This window comes from Ictidomys tridecemlineatus, chromosome 1 (assembly GCF_052094955.1).
Source record: "Ictidomys tridecemlineatus isolate mIctTri1 chromosome 1, mIctTri1.hap1, whole genome shotgun sequence".
Taxonomy (NCBI): Eukaryota; Metazoa; Chordata; class Mammalia; order Rodentia; family Sciuridae; genus Ictidomys; species Ictidomys tridecemlineatus.
This window is the reverse complement of record NC_135477.1, coordinates 149,539,512-149,563,017: the sequence shown is the minus strand read 5'-3', so window position 1 is coordinate 149,563,017 and position 23,506 is coordinate 149,539,512. Positions and strand designations below refer to the sequence as shown.

At 41.8% G+C, this 23,506-nt stretch overlaps 1 protein-coding gene across 5 annotated transcripts in view; it reads right to left on the bottom strand.

Moving 5' to 3' along the window:
- The window catches only part of Macroh2a1 (macroH2A.1 histone), a 70,767-nt gene that overhangs the window by 24,493 nt on the left and 22,768 nt on the right, over nt 1-23,506 (bottom strand). For 3 of the 5 annotated variants that reach the window (XM_078048993.1, XM_078048990.1, XM_078048998.1), the window contains exons 3-5: nt 12,749-12,855; nt 12,133-12,330; nt 266-376 (exon numbers count right to left, since the gene is read on the bottom strand). In XM_078048993.1, the coding sequence (XP_077905119.1) occupies nt 266-376; nt 12,133-12,330; nt 12,749-12,855 (416 nt within the window). The remainder of the gene's footprint in view (nt 1-265; nt 377-12,132; nt 12,331-12,748; nt 12,856-23,506) is intronic. The other 2 variants (XM_078048996.1, XM_078048991.1) reach the window with 1 other exon arrangement.

Sequence of the window (23,506 nt, the reverse complement as noted above, 5' to 3'; positions counted from 1 at the left end):
ATCCCACAAAAGCAGCTCCTTCCCCAGGCTAAGTCCAAGGGTCTGATACCAACTGGCAGATTCCCACCGTCTTTACCACAGTCTCCCCATCCCTACCAGCCAGAGTCCCCCACCCCAGGTTTGTGGTCCTCTCTCAGTCCTCAGCCCTCCCTGGGCCACTCCCAAAGTCCCCTGAAGCTCTGTCCACCCATGGGTCCTGGAGCAGCCTGGGGACACCCCAGCCTTTCCCTGGGGCCCTGGAGCAGGCTGAAGCGCAGCTACCTACCTTCTGGCCAAGGAAGAGGCTCTTGGTAGAGAGGATGGTGAAGCCGTCGGCCGGCGTGCCCTCTGTCGTGCTGTCAGCACTGGCTGCCTTGCTGACTTCTCCCTGCTTCTTCTTGCACAAACGAAGAGTCAGAATGAGAGCCAAAGGAACACGACCAACAAGTCTGAATTTTTCTTCAGGTTCTTTTTTTCCCCTCTCTTGCATGCTGGATAAGTGCTCTGCCATTGAGCTACAATCCCAGCCTAAGTCTGGGCTTTTTTTAATGGGAATGCAGCTCAGAGGCCTTGCCCATAACATTTTGGAGAAGACAGGAAACTAAACCACAATCAACTCTCAGCATTTCCCACAGGAGGACTGCACACTTATTTTGAGGGCCCAGAGTTCCATTAAGAAGCAACTTAAAGGCAAAACTTCACTCTATTGTGATAGTTTATAAAGAGAACCATTGTCAAAAATTAAGATGTTGACCAAGTCAACATCTCCTCAAATTTCTTTCCTTTCTAGATATCTGCACCATTCAAGTTTAAGAAGAAAATAAACTATTTTAGGTCTCTAGTCCCCAAAGTCCTTAACAAGCATCCCAAGGACCACAGGCTTGAACCTTCCCACCCAAGAAGGCAGGACTCTTCTACTTTCCTTCATAAAGCCCAGCTGTAAAGAAGGATGCACATGGGGCTGTTGGTATCCTGCTCACAGTGCCATGGGCCTTGGCATGCTCTGGGCCTCTTCCCCAGCACCATTCAGAGTGAAGTATGTGTGCACTGGAGTTCTGGAGGGCCTTCCAAGGGGCATATGCTTTCCATAATTTTAAATAAACCAATCTGCAGAGGATCATCTTCCTAAGGTGTTTTCTCTTACACATAATCTGCCCTACGAAGGTTCTACACCTGGGGCTGAGGTGACACACTGGGTTCCTTCATAACCACCCTCTTCCCACTTCCCAGAGTAACCACCAAAAGAACACACTATTCTGGAGGTCAAGACACATGCTTTTTCATATTTCTGTTAAGAATGAACCTGTGATATAAATGAATATTTGGTTCATTTGGGAATTTTAGCATTCAGATATATTGTAGCATAAGGATAGTGGGAATAATGGCAAGTTTTGTTTAGATACTTTCCCTTTAACCTTCCCCTAATCACTATCAAAAGGTACTTTACTCCCAAGGTATGGCCCAGTGGAAACAAAGGAAGAAAAGCAAGGCTAAGAAATAGGATGAGCATGGGCAATAACCTAAGGGAGGCACTGTGGCCTAGCTATTTGCATGTTCAGGATTCAAATTCATTAATGTCATATTAAGTTTCACTTACATTGAAAAATAACACCTAATTTTGCTGGTGTGTTTAATAATAAGGACTACTTTGGCAATTAGGTTATTGACTTATATTCCATAAATTAAATGAACTCAATCTGAAGTTTCAAGTCTTTGATATAAAGAAGAAAAAATATTTTATCCAGAAATATGGGAACTGGCTGGCTAACAAACCCTTTCAAAGTCAGGTGTTTTTAATTCCACATTTTCAACAAAACAGAAGAAATACCTAATTGAGTTAACAGCTGAGAGACCATGGAAAAACAGACTGATGCAGCTTACTTAATAGTACTGTGCCAAAGTCAGCTGCTTTGTCAAGACAACGTGTACCACGGTAGTGTAAGATATTTACAATAGGGAAACTGCTGTTAACAGTGAGGGACATGCAAGGACTCTGTACTATCTTTGTAACCCTTTTGTAAATCTAAAACTATTCTAAAATAAAATGTTTATTAAAACCAATGGATAAGAGATTACTATGTGGCTGTTGGCATATATCAGAAACAGCAACATCACTTGGTCCTCTGTACTATCACAAAACTCTGTTCGCATTGACTTATCTTACTGAACAAGATTTTCCATGCACTTACATCTATAAATATACAAAAATAGGATGCCCATACTTTGTCTTATTCTAGCAAAAGGTAATATTCATCTTTGGATACTTAAACTAAACTGGAGAGAAAAATCTATATCCATCCATCCCATAATGCTTTTCTAATAAAATTTTATTTTTTCCCTAATAGTTATTGACATTAGTAATGCACTGTTGGTTTGATCAAATGTACATTATTAATAAAGGCATCAGCTATCTAATCTTGTAGAATTTGTACCATTTAGTGCTTTTATAAAAGGCCAAAATATTTTTCAAAATAAATTTTAAAAATCATTTTGTTGCAGATATCAACAGAATAGTATAAGTACAAAGTATGTTAGATTAAAATGAAATTTTGAGGGTTAAGTGAAAGGGAAATAAGTTTAAAAAGAAATAATGTAAAATTTCTAACTATTATAAAAGAGCTTCTTTGCATACTTTTAAAACAGATGGTGTTTCAAATCAGAATATCTGGATTCCTGTGTGTGTGTGTACACACATGCATATATACACATTTTTTTATTGCTACATGTCCAGCAAGCCTCCTCCTTTTTCTGAGACAGTGTCTCACTAAATTGCTGAGGTTGACCTCAACTTGTGATCCCCCTGCCTCAGCCTCCCATGTTGCTAGAATTACAAGCTTGTGCTATCCTGCCCAGCTCTACTGGATATTTAAAAAAGAGATGAAACAATTTTTAAACATTAATATTTTTAAAAAATCAAAATGATATTCTTTACAGCTACTTAAATTCATTATGAAAAGTAAAGCTGTCAAATTATAAATTTGTATGATACAAAGATATTTCAAATTCTGGGGCTGGGGCTGTAGCTCAGTGGCAGAGTGCTTGCCTAGCATGTGTGAGGCATTGGGTTCGATCCTTAGCACCACATAAAAATAACAAATAAGATAAAGGCATTCTGTCCATCTACAACAATAAAAATAAAATTTTAAAAAAAGATATTTCAAATTCTTTTAGAAGGTAGGTAAGGCTTGAAAACCACTGCTCTCTTCTACCCAGCACAACACTATGCATTCAGAAGGTGCTCAATAAATATACAGGAATAGAACAAAGATGTTCCCACTGGAGGATAAACAGATAGTATAAGAATTAGTGCTTCTACCCAAGGCTACAGGGATCTTTTTTAAAAAATTTATTTATTGTTTTATTGGTTGTTCAAAACATTACAAAGCTCTTGACATAACATATTTCATACATTAGATTCAAGTGGGTTATGAACTCCCATTTTTACCCCAAATACAGATTGCAGAATCACATTGGTTACACATCCACATTTTTACATAATGCCATATTAGTAACTGTTGTATTCTGCTACCTTTCCTATCCTCTACTATCCCCCCTCCCCTCCCCTCCCATCTTCTCTCTCTACCCCATCTACTGTAATTCATTTCTCTCCTTGTTTTTTTTTCCCATTCCCCTCACAACCTCTTATATGTAATTTTATATAACAATGAGAGTCTCCTTCCATTTCCATGCAAATTTCCCTTTTCTCTTCCTTTCCCTCCCACCTCATCTCTGTTCAATGTTAATCTTTTCCTCCTGCTCTTCCTCCCTGCTCTGTTCTTAGTTGCTCTCATTATATCAAAGAAGACATTTGGCATTTGTTTTTTAGGGATTGGCTAGCTTCACTTAGCATAATCTGTTCTAGTGCCATCCATTTCCCTGCAAATTCCATTTTTTGTCATTTTTTAGTGTTGTGTAATACTCCATTGTGTATAAATGCCACTTTTTTTTTATCCATTCATCTATTGAAGGGCATCTGGGTTGGTTCTACAGTCTAGCTATTGTGAATTGTACTGCTATGAACATCGATGTGGCAGTATCCCTATAGTACGATCTTTTAAGGTCTTCAGGGAATAGTCCAAGAAGGGCAATAGCTGGGTCAAATGGTGGTTCCATTCCCAACTTTCCCAGGAATCTCCATACTGCTTTCCAAATTGGCCACACCAATTTGGAGTCCCACCAGCAATGTACAAGAGTACCCTTTTCCCCACATCATCGCCAGCACTTGTTGTTGTTTGACTTCATAATGGCTGCCAATCTTACTGGAGTGAGATGGTATCTTAGGGTGGTTTTGATTTGCATTTCTCTGACTGCTAGAGATGGTGAGCATTTTTTCATGTACTTGTTGATTGATTGTATGTCCTCCTCTGAGAAGTGTCTGTTCAGGTCCTTGGCCCATATGTTGATTGGGTTATTTGTTATCTTATTGTTTAATTTTTTGAGTTCTTTGTATACTCTGGATATTAGGGCTCTATCTGAAGTGTGAGGAGTAAAAATTTGTTCCCAGGATGTAGGCTCCCTATTTACCTCTCTTATTGTTTCTCTTGCTGAGAAAAAACTTTTTAGTTTAAGTAAGTCCCATTTTTTGATTCTTGTTATTAACTCTTGTGCAATGGGTGTCCTATTAAGGAATTTGGAGCCCGACCTCACAATATATAGATCAGAGCCAACTTTTTCTTCTATCAGATGCAGCATCTCTGATTTGATATCAAGTTCCTTGATCCATTTTGAGTTAACTTTTGTGCATGGCGAGAGAAAGGGATTCAGTTTCATTTTGTTGCATATGGATTTCCAGTTTTCCCAGCACCATTTGTTGAAGATGCTATTCTTCCTCCATTGCATGCTTTTAGCCCCTTTATCAAATACAAGATAGTTGTAACTTTGTGGATTAGTCTCTGTGTCCTCTATTCTGTACCATTGGTCCACCTGCCTGTTTTGGTACCATACCATGCTGTTTTTGTTACTATTGCTCTGTAGTATAGTTTGAAATCTGGTATCGCTATGCCACCTGATTCACACTTCCTGCTTAGACTTGCTTTTGCTATTCTGGGTCTTTTATTTTTCCATATGAATTTCATGATTGCTTTATCTATTTCTACAAGAAATAGATTTTGATTGGCATTGCATTAAACCTATAGAGAACTTTTGGTAATATCGCCATTTTGATGATGTTAGTTCTGCCTATCCATGAACAGGGTATATTTTTCCCTCTTCTAAGATCTTCTTCTATTTCTCTCTTTAGGGTTCTGTAGTTTTCATTGTATAAATCTTTCACCTCTTTTGTTAGGTTGATTCCCAAGTATTTTATTTTATTTTTTTTGAGGATATTGTGAATGGGGTGTTTTTCCTCATTTCCATTTCAGAAGTTTTGTCGCTGATATACAGAAATGCCTTTGATATATGTGTGTTTTTTATATCCTGCCACTTTGCTGAATTCATTTATTAGTTCTAGTAGTTTTTTTGTAGACCCTTTTGGGTCTTCTAGGTATAGAATCATGTCGCCCGAAAATAGTGATAATTTAAGTTCTTCTTTTCCTATTTTCATGCCTTTAATTTCTTTCGTCTAATTGCTCTGGCCAGTGTTTCGAGAACTATATTGAATAGAAGTGGTGATACAGGGCATCCCTGTCTTGTTCCAGATTTTAGAGGGAATGCCTTCAATTTTTCTCCATTCAGAATGATGCTAGCCTGAGGCTTAGCATAGATAGCTTTTACAATGTTTAGGTAAGTTCCTGTTATCCCTAGTTTTTCTAATGTTTTGAACATAAAGGGATGCTATACTTTGTCAAATGCTTTTTCTGTGTCTATCGAGATGATCATATGGTTCTTATCTTTAAGTCTATTGATGTGGTGAATAACATTTATTGATTTCCGTATATTGAACCATCCTTGCATCCCAGGGATGAATCCTACTTGATCATGGTGCACAATTTTTTTGATGTGTTTTGGTATCCGATTCGCCAGAATTTTATTGAAGATTTTTGCATCTAGGTTCATTAGAGATATTGGTCTGTAGTTTTCTTTCTTTGAGGTGTCTTTGGTTTCAGAATCAGGGTGATGTTGGCCTCATAGAATGAATTTGGAAGAGCTCCCTCTTTTTCTATTTCCTGAAATAACTTGAAAAGTATTGGTATTAATTCTTCTTTAAAGGTTTTGTAAAACTCCGCTGTATACCCATCCGGACCTGGGCTTTTCTTGGTTGGTAGTCTTTTGATTGCTTCTTCTATTTCATCCATTGATACTGGTCTGTTCAAATTGTGTGTATCCTCCTGACTCAGTCTGGGCAAATCATATGACTTAAGAAATTTATCAATGTCTTCACTATCTTCTATTTTATTGGAATATAGGTTTTCAAAATAATTCCTAATTATCTTCTGTATTTCTGTAGTATCTGTTGTGATGTTGCCTTTTTCATCCCGTATGTTAGTAATTTGAGTTCTCTCTCTTCTTCTCTTCATTAGCATGGCTAAGGGTCTGTCAATCTTATTTATTTTTTTGAAGAACCAACTTTTAGTTTTGTCAATTTTTTCAATAGTTTCTTTTGTTTCCATTTTGTTGATTTCCGCTCTGATTTTAATTATTTCTTGCCTTCTGCTACATTTGCTGTTGTTTTGCTCTTCCTTTTCTAGGGCTTTGAGATGAAGTGTGAACTCATTTATTTGTTGGTTTTTTCTTTTTTTGAGGAATCACCTCCAGGCGATGAATTTCCCTCTTAATTTTTTTTTTTTTTTTTTTGGTACCAGGGATTGAACTCAGGGGCATTTAACCACAGAGCCACATCCCCAGCCTTTTTTTTTTTTTTTTTTTAAGACAAGGTCTTGTTAAGTTGCTGAGGCTAGCCTTGAACTTGCAATCCTCTGCCTTAGCCTGGGATCACAGGGGTACGCTATCATATCCCACAGGATATGGGAATTTAGATAGGACTTTAGGCCACGGCAGTTGGAGCTGGCTCAGTGGAAACTGAGGCATTTAAGCTTTCCCTACCTGGATACAAGCCAGGTTCTAAGGGTAATGCCATGATCCTGGTGGTTTTCAGCAATGATTAAAATTGTTGCCCCCACTTGCCCTGTTGTGGAAGGCTTTCTAGTCCCCATTACCAGAATGGGGTCTTCTGCTAAGGAAGTGGCCCACGGGGCATGGGACAAACTCAAGTTGTACGTTTGAATCCAGACTCTGGTAGTTGTATGACCTTGTGAAATTGTCCACCTTCCCTAAGTCTGAGATTCTTCATCAGAGATGTTAATACCATCATGCTAATACCACATTATTTTGATCACTATAGTTTTTAATAAATCCTGAATTCAGGTATTATTAAATCTCCAACTTTGTTTTCCTTTTATAAATTGATTTGGTTATTCTAGGTCTTTTGTATTCCCATATAAATTTTAGAATCAACTTCTTAATTTCTAAAAAAAAAAATCATGCTTGGATTTTCAATGGGATTGTGTTGAATCCATAGATAATTTGGGGGAGAACTGACATCTTAAGAGTACTAAGTATTCTAATTCAAGGACACTGAGTCTGAGAGATTCTTACTAAGAGACTCAGAAACATTTTCTCAATTCTAAGTTAACCCCTGTTTTCCCATTATAGTTTGTACTTTTAGATGATTGTTTCTGAATTATTTTAGGTATCTTTAATAATTATTTTATATACCTCTTTATTAATCTAATCTTAGAGTAGTAACTATATATTTAGTGCTGTTTATAAAAGGGTGTTTAACATCATTCCATCATTTTTGTTTTAAATTCTTCTAATTTCACGAAATTGTTACACTAATTAGTGTACTGTGTGTGTCTGTGTGTGTGTGTATGTGTAAGGAAGAACGTATGAGTGTATTTGAGTATTTGTTTATCTGTAAAAATTATTTTCAATTATGCTCAAAATTATAGCTTACCTATTCATAGAATAATCAGGTTTTCCAAGTGAACTAAGGCTGGAGAACTGCTGATTAAACAAGTGGCCAAGATAGCAAGCAGTAAAGTGGTACAGAGAACAAACCAACCATTCCTTCTGCAGCCTGTCTGCTTGGCAAAGTAATCCTGTCTTTTCCCTTCAAGGTTCCCTCCCACTTCATGGGATGCTGGGTGCACAGGAGCCCTCTACTCTGAGGCACCTGAATAATCCAATACTTTACTGTCAGGTCTCAGCTCAAGTGTTACTTTAGAAGATTAGCCTCCCCCGACCACTTATGTAATATAACACTGCCTATGCCATCGTGTCTCTCTGTCACAGCACTTACTCTATCCTACCTTCTATACTGTACCTGCTCCCCTCACTGAGTACTGGGGAGGGCAAGAACATTGTGTTCACTGCTGCCCTTCCTCAATTGAGGTAGTAACTAGCATGCATAGATGCAAAATATACTAATCAAACGAGAATTCTTTCTCCTTTGAGAAACTTGATATCAAATGTCAAAGAATAAGGCAGCTTTAAAAATTCTTAATGGAGTTAAAATGCTCTGCAGTGCATAACAGCCATCAAGGTTAAAAAAAATACTCACACGCTGTGTTAACAAGTTTACTTCATCTCATAGATATACTTGCATGTGAACACAGAGCTCCACCTCTGGTGATGGTCACTGTGGCACTGTCAGAATAAATACTAAAAACTATCTCAAAGTCCATTATTGGAGGACTGGTTACATGGGTTTCACATATTATGGAAGTAACTACAGGTATCCTATGAAAGGCTCTATGTGCAGAGATGTGGAGGAACTGCCAAGGTAAGGGCAGCAGCAGCTACCAGTGTGCTAGACACAGCTGTTGGTATTTTATGTGAATTCTCTTTTTTAATTCATTTTTTTGTACTGGACATTGAATCCAGTACCACTTAGCCATATGCCTATCCCTTTTTATGTTTTATTTTGAGACAAGAGTCTCACTAAGTTGCTTAGAGCCTTGCTAATTTGCTAAGGGTAGCCTTGAACTTGTGATCCTACTGCTTTAGCCTCCCAAGTCACTGGGATTTACAGGCAGGTGCCACCATGCCTGGTTGTGAATTCTCTCTTAAACCATCATGTCCCATATATGGGACACCTATAAAAACTTAAATTGAACATTACCATTTGTAGTAAATTTATGATAAATTTGTTTTTAGAATTCTATTCTTTAAAGAAAACTAACAGGTGAAATATTCATTACTATTATCAATGACTTTATTACTATTATTATCAATAATAAATTCTATAATAAGCTTCAGCTGATGATGTCCAACCTATTTTAATACATATTTGAAATAGTCACAGAATTAAAAACTTGGGACTTAATGGGTTAAGCCTCACAATCACCCTGTGTTATAGCTCTAGATGAGGAAACTGAATGACAGGGAAGTTTAGTAACTTGCCAAGATCACTCAGCAGAACTCAAATATAAAGCCAGGTGGCTGACTCCATCGTGTCAATTCTTAACCATTAAGAACAGGTAGGATGTGAAGGTATTTGCAAATCTATATTCTTTCACATGCATATATTTATTTATACTTCCTGAATGAATAAATAAAAGCTCACTTCAGAGACTATGATGGCAGTGCAATTTTTTTTTACCGCAAACTTGTGTACTATCCAAACACGCATATATATTACCTATGCAAAAACACACTGGGTAATATGCATAGAGCCACTGAAGTGTAAGGACAGAGTAGAGCCTATCATTTTATAGGGTAGATGTAACTGAGGCACAAAGAGGGGAAGAGACTTGCCTGAGGCCACTCAAGGAGGGGGACCCTGGGGCACAGCCAGGGTTTTGGACTCACAGTTCCCATGGGGTTTGTTCCCTTCTCTGTTCCACTATAGCTGACTCAGCTGCCACAATTGAAGATTTTCAAAACCTTCAAATTACATAGAATTGGGGGGAAAATTATGATTTGGAATTTGAGTGTTGACACTTGAAAAATACCGACTCCTTTCACTACAAGTGCTTTAGCATGTTACTAAGGCTTTCTCTGTGTTTCCCTGGAAAGGTTATTTTCAGAATGATCCACTTAAACCTGGAAATGCAGGGTTCTCTGCTGTTTCTGGGAGCTGATACCACAATTTACATTAAATAAATGTTTTGAAAATTAGCTGTTCACGGTTCCAATTTCAGCTCCCCCCAGGGTTTAATGTTAGCCAAATACTGTAAGTAAGCAGACAATGTGTTTTATTGTGTGGAAGAAAAACAGACCACCATCACAGACTTCCTGCTTTTGTAATCAAGGGAAAAGTTGAGTGTTTGAGTGATTATTGGCATATGGTTATTAGAAACGCTGACTCCAAATATAGCTACTAGCAGCTAAGGACACACACACACACACACACACACACACACACACACACACACACACATACACACACTCACATACACACCCTTAAAGAGAAAGAATTCCTGGTAAATTGGAAAGTTCAGAAAGTCACTGGGCCAAATCTACTAGAAGGCTAGAGTCACAAGGGAACAAGGTTCAGCCCTAGTTTGTTGGCAGATGCTGGTGTCCCACAGACATGCTCAACTCTCACAGCAGCGTGTTACATTCAAAGAAGAGCACTGGCTCAAGACACAGCTACAATAAGGACGAGGCCCAAGACATGGCTTTTCCCGTTCTACTCTAAGACCCAGTGCCAGGGCCATGGCTTTTCCCGTTCTACTCAAAGACCCAGTGCCAGGGCCCTGTGCTGTGGGCATCCAGGCACCTGGGTCCTGCTTTCAAGAGATAATGGATTTGACGCCTCTGTGTCTTTCTGAACATTTAAGAAGGTTGCACAGCACTGTGCCCCACCTTCCCTGCCCTGCCACCCTCTCAACTACAAATGTTGTAAGGGGGAAAGGAACAGTTCGATCTGCTAATTTTATAGTTAGCAGGAATGTAATAGAACATTCTGTGAAGTCCCTACCTGGCCGCCCCAGCCTCCTCCAGGACTTGTGAACCAGGTGGAATGCATGGGCTGTTTTCAATATTAAGTTTCTCTCTGCAAGAACAGGGAGAGACTCTGGGCCTGGCGTGAATGGTGATTTGCCAAGAGGTAAATTTCATTTTCAGGAATGTTTTTTGTACCTGGAGGGTGTACAAGGAATACAGCCTATTCCACCTCAAATAATGGAAGCCTCAAAATAGTGTAAACAGATAGGAGAAGATTAGAGATGTTCTCCTTTGGGATAAAAGCTGGGCTCCAAGAAGAGGACAAGCTGCAGGCTAGGAGCTGGCAGACTTACTAGGTGACCACTGAAGCCTATCTTTGGAAGGTATCCTCACTATTCCACCCTGGGGAGAGGGTCTGGGCTTGTGGAGGAACAACTGCCCAATGCCATATCTTTGGATACCACAAGGCCCTTCCAGGACTTCTTACTGGGTCTGACAAGATAGAGGGGCCACCTTCTGCCAGAGGTAACTTCCTTCTGGTCCATCTGAAGGCCAGAAGGAAAATTCCTCAGAGGCACCTCAAGGGACGTCAGCTCCGAGTTGCACGATCCCTTGTTTGTTGGCCCCAGAGGTTGTGACAACATTTAAGAATGCATGTTCTAGCTGACATTCAGACAGGAGAGCAGAGTACTGCACCCCATGATGTGAGGGTTCTGTTTAGGATGTAGGGTCCTTGCCCATCCAAAATGGTACTGGTCATCCTAGTGATAGGGTTTCCCTCAACACAAAAAGATGAGCACCTCACACCCAAGTTAGGTCAGGCAGAAAGTGTCTGGCTAATGCATCTTTTTTCCTCCTTGATAGAAGCGCCCATCCTGAAAGGAGAAGTTCCGGACCACCCCTGCCAGAGCATGCCCAAAGACAGACATATAGCTATGGCAAAAGAATGAATGTCTTGCAAATGAGCATCAGGGCACAAGGGCAGTCTGGTCCCTGAGCAGGACTGGCAGCAGGCCATCTCCTAGCACAGGGAAGCCCCTTTCCATGTGCATGTGCATTTCACTAGGCATACAGTACTTCCAGCCTAGGGTTGTCACTGCCCCCGACCACTCCCTGAAATCCCATCCCATCCGGCTTGCCCACAGGGCAACTGTGTCCAGGCTCTGGGAGACCCTCATGACTGGCTACCTGAGCTGGCTAGGCCTGTCTAAACAGCTCCTACATGTTCCTCCCTTAGTAGCCCCTGAAGGGTTGACCTCCTTAGGGCCCCATTTACCTGTGCATCATCCTACTCCATCCTACATGACCTGTCAGATCACATACCTTGGATTTCCGGGCCCCTTTCTTGCCTCCTGCCTTCTTAGACACAGGCTTCTTCTGGGATGGAGACTTGGCCTTTTTGGCTGGGGGTGGGGTGATGATGGCTTCCAACTTTCCTTTGGATCCTCGCTTCTTTGCTAGCAACTCAGGGTGGATGTTCGGTAACACCCCGCCACTGGCTATGGTGACTCCTTTTAGCAGCTTGCAGGAAAACCAAAGTAGCAGATGGTGAGCCAGACCGCCATGATTCTGACCTTCAAGAAGTCAGCCCTGCCCATGTGTCCTCTTGCTTTTGGCTGGTACAGCTCTTGCCTCCATGGCCCCTATGAGGACACTGACAGAACTCAGGCCTACTATACAGAGATCAAGTCCTCAGAGTCTCTTAATCAAATGGACTTCAGATCATATTCTTTCTCCAGGGAGAGCCAAATACCTTATTTTACCCAAAACTTCCAGTACGGCCTTGAGGAAAAACTACCAGAGACAGCAGGCAAGTTGCTCACAGTCTAAAATGCCATCTGCAGCTTTGCTAGCCAGCCAACCACTACAGCCTCTCTGATGGACTGCTCTCTCCTGGACTATATGCTTAGTGTCTGGGGTGGAAGGGAGAGCCTCATACCTGATTTAGCTCTTCGTCGTTGGCCACAGCCAGCAGGATGTGCCGGGGTGTGACCCGTCCCTTCTTGTTGTCTCTTGCTGCATTGCCAGCCAGTTCCAAGATCTCCGCTGAGGAGCAGAAAAGAGTATGTGATCATATTAGAGCATCAGAGGTCTGTGTGTGTCCTCATCCCCATCCACAGCATGGAAACAGGGGAAAATAGTTGCCCTGAGGTGAGAAACTACAGGTAGATCTTCCTGACAATGCTTTTGGTACAGTCTAGGAAATGTTTAGTGGCAAGCTGAGACCTAGGAGGCCCTGTGGAACCACTCTGTTTGTTTTGGAATGAAGGAACTGAGGCTGAGAGGAAAGAAAAGACCAGCTGCAGATCACTGAGCGAGTGGTAGGGCTGGGATCTGAACCTAGCTCTAGCTCCCATTTCCTAGAAAAGGCTGCAAGCAGTGGGCACTTAGGTCACAGGCAAAGCCAACCCCATTGAGGCAGCACAGTAGCCCCTAAGAGTTCACAGCTCCCATGTCTCTAGTAACACAGGGACCAAGGAGGAAGGGGAGTCTTGATACTGTGTGGACTTGTGAAATCTCTGTTGCTTGAATAAAAATTGAATACCCATGTCTTCTATTCTGTATCATTGGTCTACATGTCTATTTTGGTGCCAATGATGTTTTGGTTACTATAGCTTTGTAGTATAGTTTAAGGTCACATAGACAAACCCACATAAATACAGTTATCTCATACTAGAAAAAGGCAACAAAAACATACATTGGAAAAAAGATAGCCTCTTCAACAAAAGGTGCTGAGAGAACTGAAAATCCATATGCGGCCAAATGAAAATAAACTCCGATCTCTCACCATGCACAAAACTCAACCCAAAAGTGGATCAACGACCTAGGAATTAGACCAAAGACCCTGTACCTATTAGAGGAAAAGATAGGCCCAAATCTTCACTAGATCATATTAGGCCCTGACTTCCTTAACAAGACTCCTAAAGCACAAGAAATGAAATCAAGAATTAATAAATGGGATGGACTCAGCAAAAGAAAAAATCAATGAGGTGAAGAGAACCTACATTTGGGGAGAAAATTTTTGCCACACACACACACACACACATCAGATAGAACACTAATCTCTAGGATATATAAAGAACTCAAAAAACTTAACACCAAAAAATAAATAAATAAATAACCTAATCAATAAATGAGTTAAGGAGCTGAACAGATACTTCTCAGAAGATATACATTCGATCCACAAATGTATAAAAATAATGTTCACCATTTCTAGTAATTAGAGAATTGCAAATCGAAATTGTTGTAAGATTTCACCTCACACCACTAAGAATGGCAGTTATTAAGAATACAGACAACAATAAATGTTGGCGAGGATGGGGGGGAAGGCACACTCACACATTGCTGGTTGGACTGCAAATTGGTACAACCACTCTAGAAAGCAGTATAGAGGAAAAGGTAGGCCCAAATATAGAGGAAAAGGTAGGCCCAAATCTTAGAGATTCCTTAGAAAACTTGAAATGAAACCACCACTTGACCCAGCTATTCCACTCCTTGGTCTGTACCCAAAGGACTTAAAATTAGCATACTATAGTAATGTAGCCACATCCTTGTGTTATAGCAGCTCAATTTACAATAGCTAAACTGTGAAAGCAACATAGATGCCCTTCAATAGATGAATGGATAAAGAAACTATGTGTATAAATACACAATGGAATATGACTCCGCATTAAAAGAGAATAAAATTATGGCATTTGCAGGTAAATGAATGGAGTTTGAGAATATCATGCTAAGCAAAGTAAGCCAATCCCCAAAAAACCAAAGGCTGATCCATAATGGGGGGGAACATGGGAAAAATGAAGGAGCTTTGATGGGACAAAGGAAAAGGAGATTGTGAGAGGGGGCATGGGGGCAGGAAAGATGGTAGAATGAGATGAACATCATTACCCTAGGTACATGTAAGACTGACACTACATTGTGTACAACCAGAGAAATGAAAAGTTGTGCTACAACTGTGTACAATGAATTAAAATGTATTCTGCTCTCATATATACCTAATTAAAACAAATTAATTTTTAAAAATTGAACACCTGTACACTTGGATTCAAAAGTAGGATATGATTGGACTTTACAAAGTCAATGTCATAGCAATATGAAAAAAATGGTGGGATGTTGTAGATTTTGAAAAGGCTAAAGAGATATAACAACCAAATATAATGTGTCACTCCTTGATGGGATCCTCCAAAAGTCATTCTGGACACCCTTGAGGTTTGAATATGGACTGGATATCAGATACCTGGGAACTGATTTTCCTAAGGGTAAGATTGGTATTGCCATTCTGTGGAGAATATCCTTGTTCTTAAGAAATTCATACTGAAGCATTTAGGCCTGCTGCACCTTGATGTCTGTCTATAGAGTAAAGCAAATGTGGCAAAATGTTAACAGTTGTCAAATCAAAGTATCTGATAAGAGCACTCCTCTTTCAAGGAAATCCTGTCATTTAAAATAACAAATGTCCAGCTATGATGACGCTGGACTTAACTGGACACTAAGAGAAATGTTTAAGTGAAACAAGCCAGGTAGAGAAAGATACATACTGCATGATCTCTCTAATGTATGTAATCTAAAAAAGCTGAACTCAGTGTAGAAAGTGGTCATCAGAGGCTGGAGGAGGAAGAAAGTCGAAAGGGGAAATGTTGGTAAAAGGGTACAAAGTTTCAGTTAGAAATTATTAAGTTTTAGCACAGAATGGTGACAAGACTTAATAATAATGTATATTTCAGAGTTGCTAAAAGAATAGATTGTGAATGTTCTTAACACCAAGAAATAGGCACATGAGGTGATAGATATGTTAATTAGCTTGATTTACTCATTCCACAATGTATGTGTATCAAAACAGCACATTTAACTTTACAAATATATATGATTATTTGTCAATTTAAAATAATATAAATAAAAATAAAAAAGAATACTCTTTCAGCATTCTGTATATTTGAAATTTTTAGAATAAAAAACATGAGGGAAAAGATAAAATTAGAAGGCTCTGAGCCTGACCCACAGCTGGTGCCCTTGGAGGAGTCTGACAGAATGGGACATGTCTTCCATGGCACTAAGAATGGTGGAAGTAGGATGTGCACTCTGACAAAATGCTTTTTCTCCTTTGCAATATGGTTCTCTTGGTAACCTGTCAATCTCATCCTCACCTCCTTATTTTCTTAATGAGGTATGCAGACTGTTCCAGAATGTATCTTACAGTGCCTACTTCTGTGATTCTGCCCCTGCCAAGGCCTTGTCTCTGATGTCCTGCCAGAGTACTCTCTGGGCCAACCTCAAGCCTGACCTCTTGCCTGTAGGTAAGAATTTCTAATGTTCTAGTTGTGTTGTAAACACTGGATCTCTGCAGCAAAGTCAGTACTTGGAATCATTATGATATAATTAGGGACAAAATGCTAGGTGCACAAAAATCGTGTGTTTGAAATTTACAGTATTACATGGTATATACATTTTTAAGAGGTACTAACGGCGGCAGCTGAACCCCACATGAAACACTGCTACTTGTGTGTAAAGCTGAAAAGCTACCTGGCTACTCATGAGCACCTTCCTACAGGCCAGGGGAAAAAAAAACAGTCATACTTGGAACAGCACATTTCCCTGCTAAATCCAGGAATTCATTTGTTTAAAAAATACCACACTGAGACACACAGCCTTGTGCTTAAAGAGAGGGACACAGAGGTACCAAGGCCCCTGTGTTTTCAATGTTCCCAGGTCAACAGGGAGATCACTTGCAGAGCTGCATATACCTTGCTACAGAAGTACCACAGGGTCCCTCCCTTCCCTGGGCTTCAGTCATGTTGCAAGAGTCATGAGTGCCAGGCAGGGAAGCTGGCCAGTACTTAAATGCAATAATTGGTGGGGTGGGGAGCCACCTTTACCTGTCAGTCTCATAGGGCTGTTCCCCTACAGCCTTAGTACAGTTGAGTTTGCCAGTTTAAATGAAGCTTTCTGATAATCTATCATGGTAATGTGTCCTGATGCCCAGCAGACAGGTCCATCTCCATCAAGGGCAAAAAGCCCAAAAGGAAGCCAAAGCTGATGTCTGAACACCATAAGAGCACAGCCTCCAGGAGTAAGAGAGCAGGAAGGACAACCAGTCACAGTGATCCCTGTGCTGGAATCCAATGCAGCAAGGTCTTGGAGGGGCATCTGACACCATGGAGCTGTAACCACTTTGTTGGCTTCCTGGTGTCTACAGCATCCTCCCCTCCCGCAGCATACCTCTACTTTTTGAGGCCACAGGGAAACACAAGGCCATGAGATTCCAGAGCCAGAATATGCAGGAGTTTAATTTGATGACCATCATGTGTAAAAAAAAAAAAAAAAAAAAGTCTTACCTGTCCCTCATTAAAAAGAGAGAAAGAGTGAATATGACCACCAGAGTGACCTGTTTTACTAAGACCGATTCTGTGGCAAGAAAATCATTTGAAAGCAGCTTCTCAAGAAAGTGGAAGTAGCCTTTTCCACTTCCTGCCCAGCATGTTAGCGGAAGACCCTCTGCAAGATGGGACTCAAGTGGTCGTTGGTGGTTGGGGAGGGGAGGGATGTGGTCTTTTCATTTTCTGCAGAGCTGCCCTCATTCTCTTGTGCAAGGAAAATGATGGATCAAAAGACCTAAATGGTGTGGGGCTGGGGAAGAGCCTGAGTATGTGTGGGATCCCTGGATTTGAGTGGGGTAGGCATGTGTGAAACAAAGAAAGCAAGCAATGGAGTGACCCAAAAGGAACCCCAGGACCAAGGAGTCACAGATGAACTCCCCAGGAGCCAGAGGACATACTCCCCAGCCTCCACAGGCCTTTTATCCTAGGATCTTACTTTGTGGCTACAAGTTCAATATTCTCAGATTCTCCACTGAGGAAATGTCCAGAACTGTACTCACATGTTGCTACTTTAGTTTGGAGTACGAATACCAAACTAAATCCATCTGGGAGTCGCAATGAGCAATGAAGGGGCATATGGAGTGAGGGACAGGGAGCATCTCAGCTCCTTGGAAAGTGCAGGGCAAGGGTCACATTCCACCACCTCCTTTACAAGGAGCGTGGGAGTCCAGGACTTCTTCCTTCCTGCAAAACCCCAAGATGGTTGTTTCAGCCCCCAGCCCCCTACTGCCAAAGAGTGAGCCCTCAGCTCTGCAAGCAGAGACAGGAGCTCTGTCCAGTAAGAGTAACAGAGAGGGGCACAGAGTCACAACCCAGCTAGCTGAGCAGGCACTTAATCTTCTGTTTACTCTTGCATTTTTTCCAGATGGATAGTAACCACAGTAACACCAGCATCAAGGGACATACAAGATGAAGACACACCTTTTACTAGAAGCGTGTTCCACGCTCCACCCTACCCCTGCACTAAGCAGGCAAAGGGCCTGGGCATTTTTACAATGGCCAAGAAAGATGGAAGACACATCCTGATTGCTAACAAAAGTGGGAACCCGCAGCACAAACTCACCCCTTGCTGAGTATCAGTAATAGCCACCCTTTCATCCTTAGCCCAGTTTTAGAAATGGCAATCATAAAGGTCTTTCCTGGCTAAGAGAGGGCTGCCTGCTGCAGAGGATAAGGAGAGATACAAAGTGCCAGCAACTCAACAAGATGAAATAGCTTCCATCTGCTATCCAGGGTATGCACATGTTCATGGGATGGAGGGGCAGAAAGGGTGATATACTTTCAAGGAATTGGGGCAGGGCACATGCCACCAAAGGAGAGATCCTGATGAAGTCTTCCTCCCAGTTAGTGATTCTCTGCTTTGTATGTGACATGGAAAGCTAAGTCATGAAGGTCCCAGAGCTGCATGGTGATTCCTGCCACTGTACCCTATTCTCCTGGGATGGGCCCACAGCCCCCACTAGCAAGCGGGCCATCCTCTAGGCTAGACCAGAACCTGCTCTCTTTGTCCCAACCTCAATGGAACCCTCACCTTCCTACATAGTAGGGGTTTGTGCATTTAGTTCATTTCACATTTTGGAAGGTTTTGTGAGTCTCTAATTTTTTGTCTCTGGCTAATCTAAGAGAAAAATGATTCTGAGAAAGAGAACCAGGAAAATACCAGATCTACAAGTAAAAATCCTTTTCTCCACAGTTTCCAGAACTCAACCCTTGGACCCTCCCTAGGTGGGATTTTCAGGAGCCACAGCCCTGGAGGCTGTAACCAAAACAAATGGAATCTGTCAGAAATATCCAGGGAACTGGAAAAGAGCAATTAGAAGGAGAAGCAGAAGCCTTTACTATGCTTTCCAGCCCCTGGAGCCAAGTCTGTGAGGCCAGCAACAGTTTAATTTTGTTGCCAGTGATCAGAAGTGGACTGCTCTGGGGTCCAGTATTCTTGGGTCAGCTCTGGAGAGGATTCTGAGTGTGGGAAGTTTCCCAATTATAAATGCCACAAAAGGGACAAGTGGAATGATGAGCAATACTGGCCAACTCATTAGTTATTCTTTTAAGGTGTTTTTTGTTTGTTGTAGTATCTGATTTGCAGGACACCCCAGGGTGTACTGGCTCCCACTCCTGGCCAGACCCGGTGTCTAACAATGAGTAAGCAGCTGGCTCACCATCTGTGGTGGTGGGGGCCAGCAGGGCAACGTTGTCTCTCCTGAGAGCAGCAAGCACTGTAGAGGCACCCCCAGGCCCAAAGCTCCCCAGCCTCATTGAACATGATTGGTTTAAGGCAACTTGACAAGATTCCCATTGTCCTGGATAATGGCAGGATTTGGCAGCCCTTTCAACTATATACCAGCTGCCTAACATGAATACTTTTGACAGGTCTACTTTCCAAGTTCACCCCAAGACTTAAAGCTTAGGGTCTTTCTCTCCCACATACCACCCCCGCACCCCCAGGCTTTAACTAAACTATATCTGTTGTATGGAAGCATTTCTCCTATCTTCCTTTAGGGAGATGAAGTCATGGTTTATAGCATTAGACTTCTAACAGCTAACAGGTGATGAGCAGAAGCTTCGCCAAATTCCAAACACAAACCTTGCAACAGGAAAGATTCTGGGATTTTACAGACCTGTTTGAAGCATCTCATCTAACAAAGGAAAGATTGAAAAGAACAACCAGAAATCAAAGAAAGCCAATGTTCATGTAATCCCAAGGTGAAAAGAGATATTTGCTACAAAGCCAGAAACACGATAAGGAATCTGTTTGTTGTATTTCTTTCAAATCTCCCATCCTTCCATCAGCAGTTCACTGGGTTCAGAGCTATTTTACACCATTTCTGAAGACCTTAACCCAATCAACCCCAATGGCAGGGCGTCTGTTAAGAGCTTCCTGCATCCTGACCACACCACAGCCTCTTTAATTCCCTAGTTGACCCCAAGTGTTTGCAGCTCAGAATCACCCCCACCTTTCCACAGGGTGACAGGGAATGACACTGCAGAACTATCAACCAAACTCTAGGCCACAGTGAAGTTCCCCAATCTGCCTATCCCAGGGGCTTCAAAAGAATTAAGCATTCTACAGAGAAAGTAAAGCTTATGGCAGTGATGAAAGAAAATATTTCCTTTATCAAATACAAAGTATTTTGTTCATGAACCACTCTTCTACTTCACCAGAGATGGTTCAGAGTCTGACAAGCTTTTTCCTTGCTGTCAAGTCTAAGAGTCAAGGATCTCAGAGGCAGCATCTGGTCCAGTCTCCCACCTTCCCACAGTTTTCCAATAAGCCAGAAACACAGCTTAACTTGGGAATTTCTAAAGTAAGTTCTAGAGGATGCTGTCTTCCATGTTTAACAATAAACAAAAAAGACATTTTATACCATACACATTAACAAGATGGGCATATTGTGATTGCTGGCAAATATTACCTTGCTCTAACCCATCAACCCAGCCCTATGCCTGAAGAGCTCCCCATCAGGCAGGCTTGCCTGTCTGCAGTGGAGGCAGCAAGCATGCACACTGCTTAGAGCTGCGGTTAGCTGTCAGCACTGGGTTGATGACCCAGCTCCTGCACTTTGCTGTGAGACAAGGCTCTGTTTCCCATTCTATAAAGTAGGGTTTGAGGTTACCTCTCAGGCTTGTGAGGTTTAATGAGTTACCATTGAATTGAAAACTGATAAATACAAGCTATTTTTACTGAGGCTACAACTATACTATTACAAAATAAAAAGTGCAGCAGACTTGATTACTAGGGAAAGAAAACAATACTTCCCCCTTAGCCCTATTTCCTCTACCTAAATAACTGGATGGAGGGATGTATGTAAGAGGCAAAAGAGGAGAAAAGCAACAAAAAAACCTGGTGTTTCCTCCCCCGATAGTTTATTCTTTGCTGTTACACTTAACAGTTTACATATGTTTAAAAAATGCACTTGAACTTGATTAACCTCAGTGCTGCCAGACCTGCCTTGATGGAACACAGCACCCAGAGCGGCCCCACAGGCAGTCTCTGCCTTGGGATAGGGTCTGGGTCTTTTGTCTGACCCCAATAGGAGAAAAAGGACCAGAGCCTTCTGCTGAGGCAGCAGAAGTTCAGGCCTGAGGCGGGAAGGGGGTGGAGGGAGCTGCCTGAGAAAGGCCCCCAAACCTGTTCTAACCCCTGGCCTGGCTGGCAGCTGGGTAGGGCCTTCTGCACCACCAAACACTGCTTTCAAGGACTCTAAATTAACGTACAAGGAAATGGTTAATGTGTATGTTTGTTTTAATATGAAAAACCACAGCCATTTGTTCTTAATTCATCTCAGGATGGGGTGAACAATCAGAGATGGTGCTGAAATGAAATGATTGGAAGAGTATAATGTAAAGAGGAAATTCATTTAAGAACCTTGTCATGGTACTATTTCCCAGATGGACTTTTAAGAGGGGAAAACAAGGAGTGGACCGGGAGGGTACATTCCATAGACTGTCATTTGAGGTAGGGGTCTATGCTCTCACCCAGGCATCATGGCAACAGGGAATGGAAGCAGGGACTAGGCCAGAGGGAGAACTGTGCTCTATGCTTTTTTGAACTATTAGGGTTTATCATCTGCATTTTCATTTCCAAATTAAAACTGAAAAACAGAGTAAATGGGAAGTAGCAGGCAGCTCTACTCTGTGCTGCCCCAACTGGCCTTTGCTACTAGAATGTCACAGGCCTTGAACATTCAGGTCCAGACTGCTTATCTGGCTTCTCACAAAAAAGGGTTCTGAGTGCAGGAAATTTTTTCAGGTTGCTTTTCATAGTGGTTTCTAGAACAATTAGTGTGTCCTAGAAATAAGAACTCCAAGAGCAATTACAGTTCTGGGGTACATCTTTACAAGATCACTCTCTGTCCCGCCTACCTGTAGATTCCAGAGGCTAAGGGCCAGCACTGTTTAAGCACTTGCCTAAGCTCTGTCAGCAGGACTCCACACATCCCCTTCTCTAGTGAAAGGACACTGACCAAAAAGCTTCTTGCCCTCTAGTCCTTCCCCAGCACCAGAGCAGTACAACCTCTGCATACCTGCTTGGGCAGAGTCCTCTCTGAGGCCTCTGGGGCTCCTTGTGTTGCCCTGGTCAGGCTAGTGCTTTCCCTTGGTACCTTACTTGTTCTGTAGCTGTTACTTACTGCCAGCACCTCTTCCACTTTCACTGTCCCTTCTCTGTAGCCCAGCACACAAAACTCCAAGGAACCCCCATCCTTGCTCATACCCATTTCCTCCTGCATGTTCTCATTTTCCTTATCCCTGCCCCATCTCACAAGACCCTGTCCTCCCTGCTCACATCAGGCCACAGGAATGTTTCCAGCCTTTGAAGGCACATACCATATGCTCTGAAAGCTGCCTATGACTGCCTCCAAGTCTATTCCCTTAGGCTGCAGCTTCATAGAGGACAGGAGCCATGCCTGGGGGACTAGGCACACACTAGTCCTCATGAGGTATCCACTGGCTGCTTTAAGATGAACTGCATAGTGGCAGTTAACACACAGACAGCCTGTAGAAACTGTTCTTCTGGAGATGGGGCACTGTGGTGAGTGAGTTTAGAGAAGTTCCATAAACTCTCTGTTTCCTCATAAGCAAAATGGTGGTTTGAGGATTCAGTGAGCTGCTCAACATAAAGCAGTGTCTGGCACGTGGTTATGTGCTCGGCATTTGGCAGATGTTAGAACTTAAACTGCTGTCATCACCTAGAACTCAAAAGCACTTTCTCTTCACCCCCAAAACAATTACAAGCCACTGTCTCTGCCTCTGAAATAGATACTGCTGAGGGATGGGGTAAGGGGACAAGAAAAATGATGCTGCTCCAGGAAAATGCCTTCGTTTTCTGAATGAGCAGCAGATATTGACTCTTAGCAGTCAATATCAAGATTGAAAGAGGCAATAGATAAATGTTAACCAAAGACTGACTCAGCTATCAATTCCTATAAGGAGCATTAATCAGGATATTGATAGCAAGAAAAGTCAATAATTAGCCATTTCCAGAGCCCTAGCTTTCCAAACCGTTTCCCCACCTCTGTGGGCCTGAAATGAAGAGAACCAACATTTTTAAAGACCCGGAGAGATCCTCTGTAGATAAATGGGAATGGTATCATGCACACCCATGAGAGGATGTTGTGGTTTGGATATGAGGTATCCCCCAAAAGCTCATGTGTGAGACAATATAGCAATGTTCAGAGGTGAAATGATCAGATTATGAGAGCTGTAACTTAATTAATGGACTAATCCATCAAATGGATTAATGGGTAGTAACTAGACAGGTGGGGCATGGCAGGAGTAGGCAGGTCACTAGGGGCATGGCTCTGGGAATTATATTTTGTCCCTAG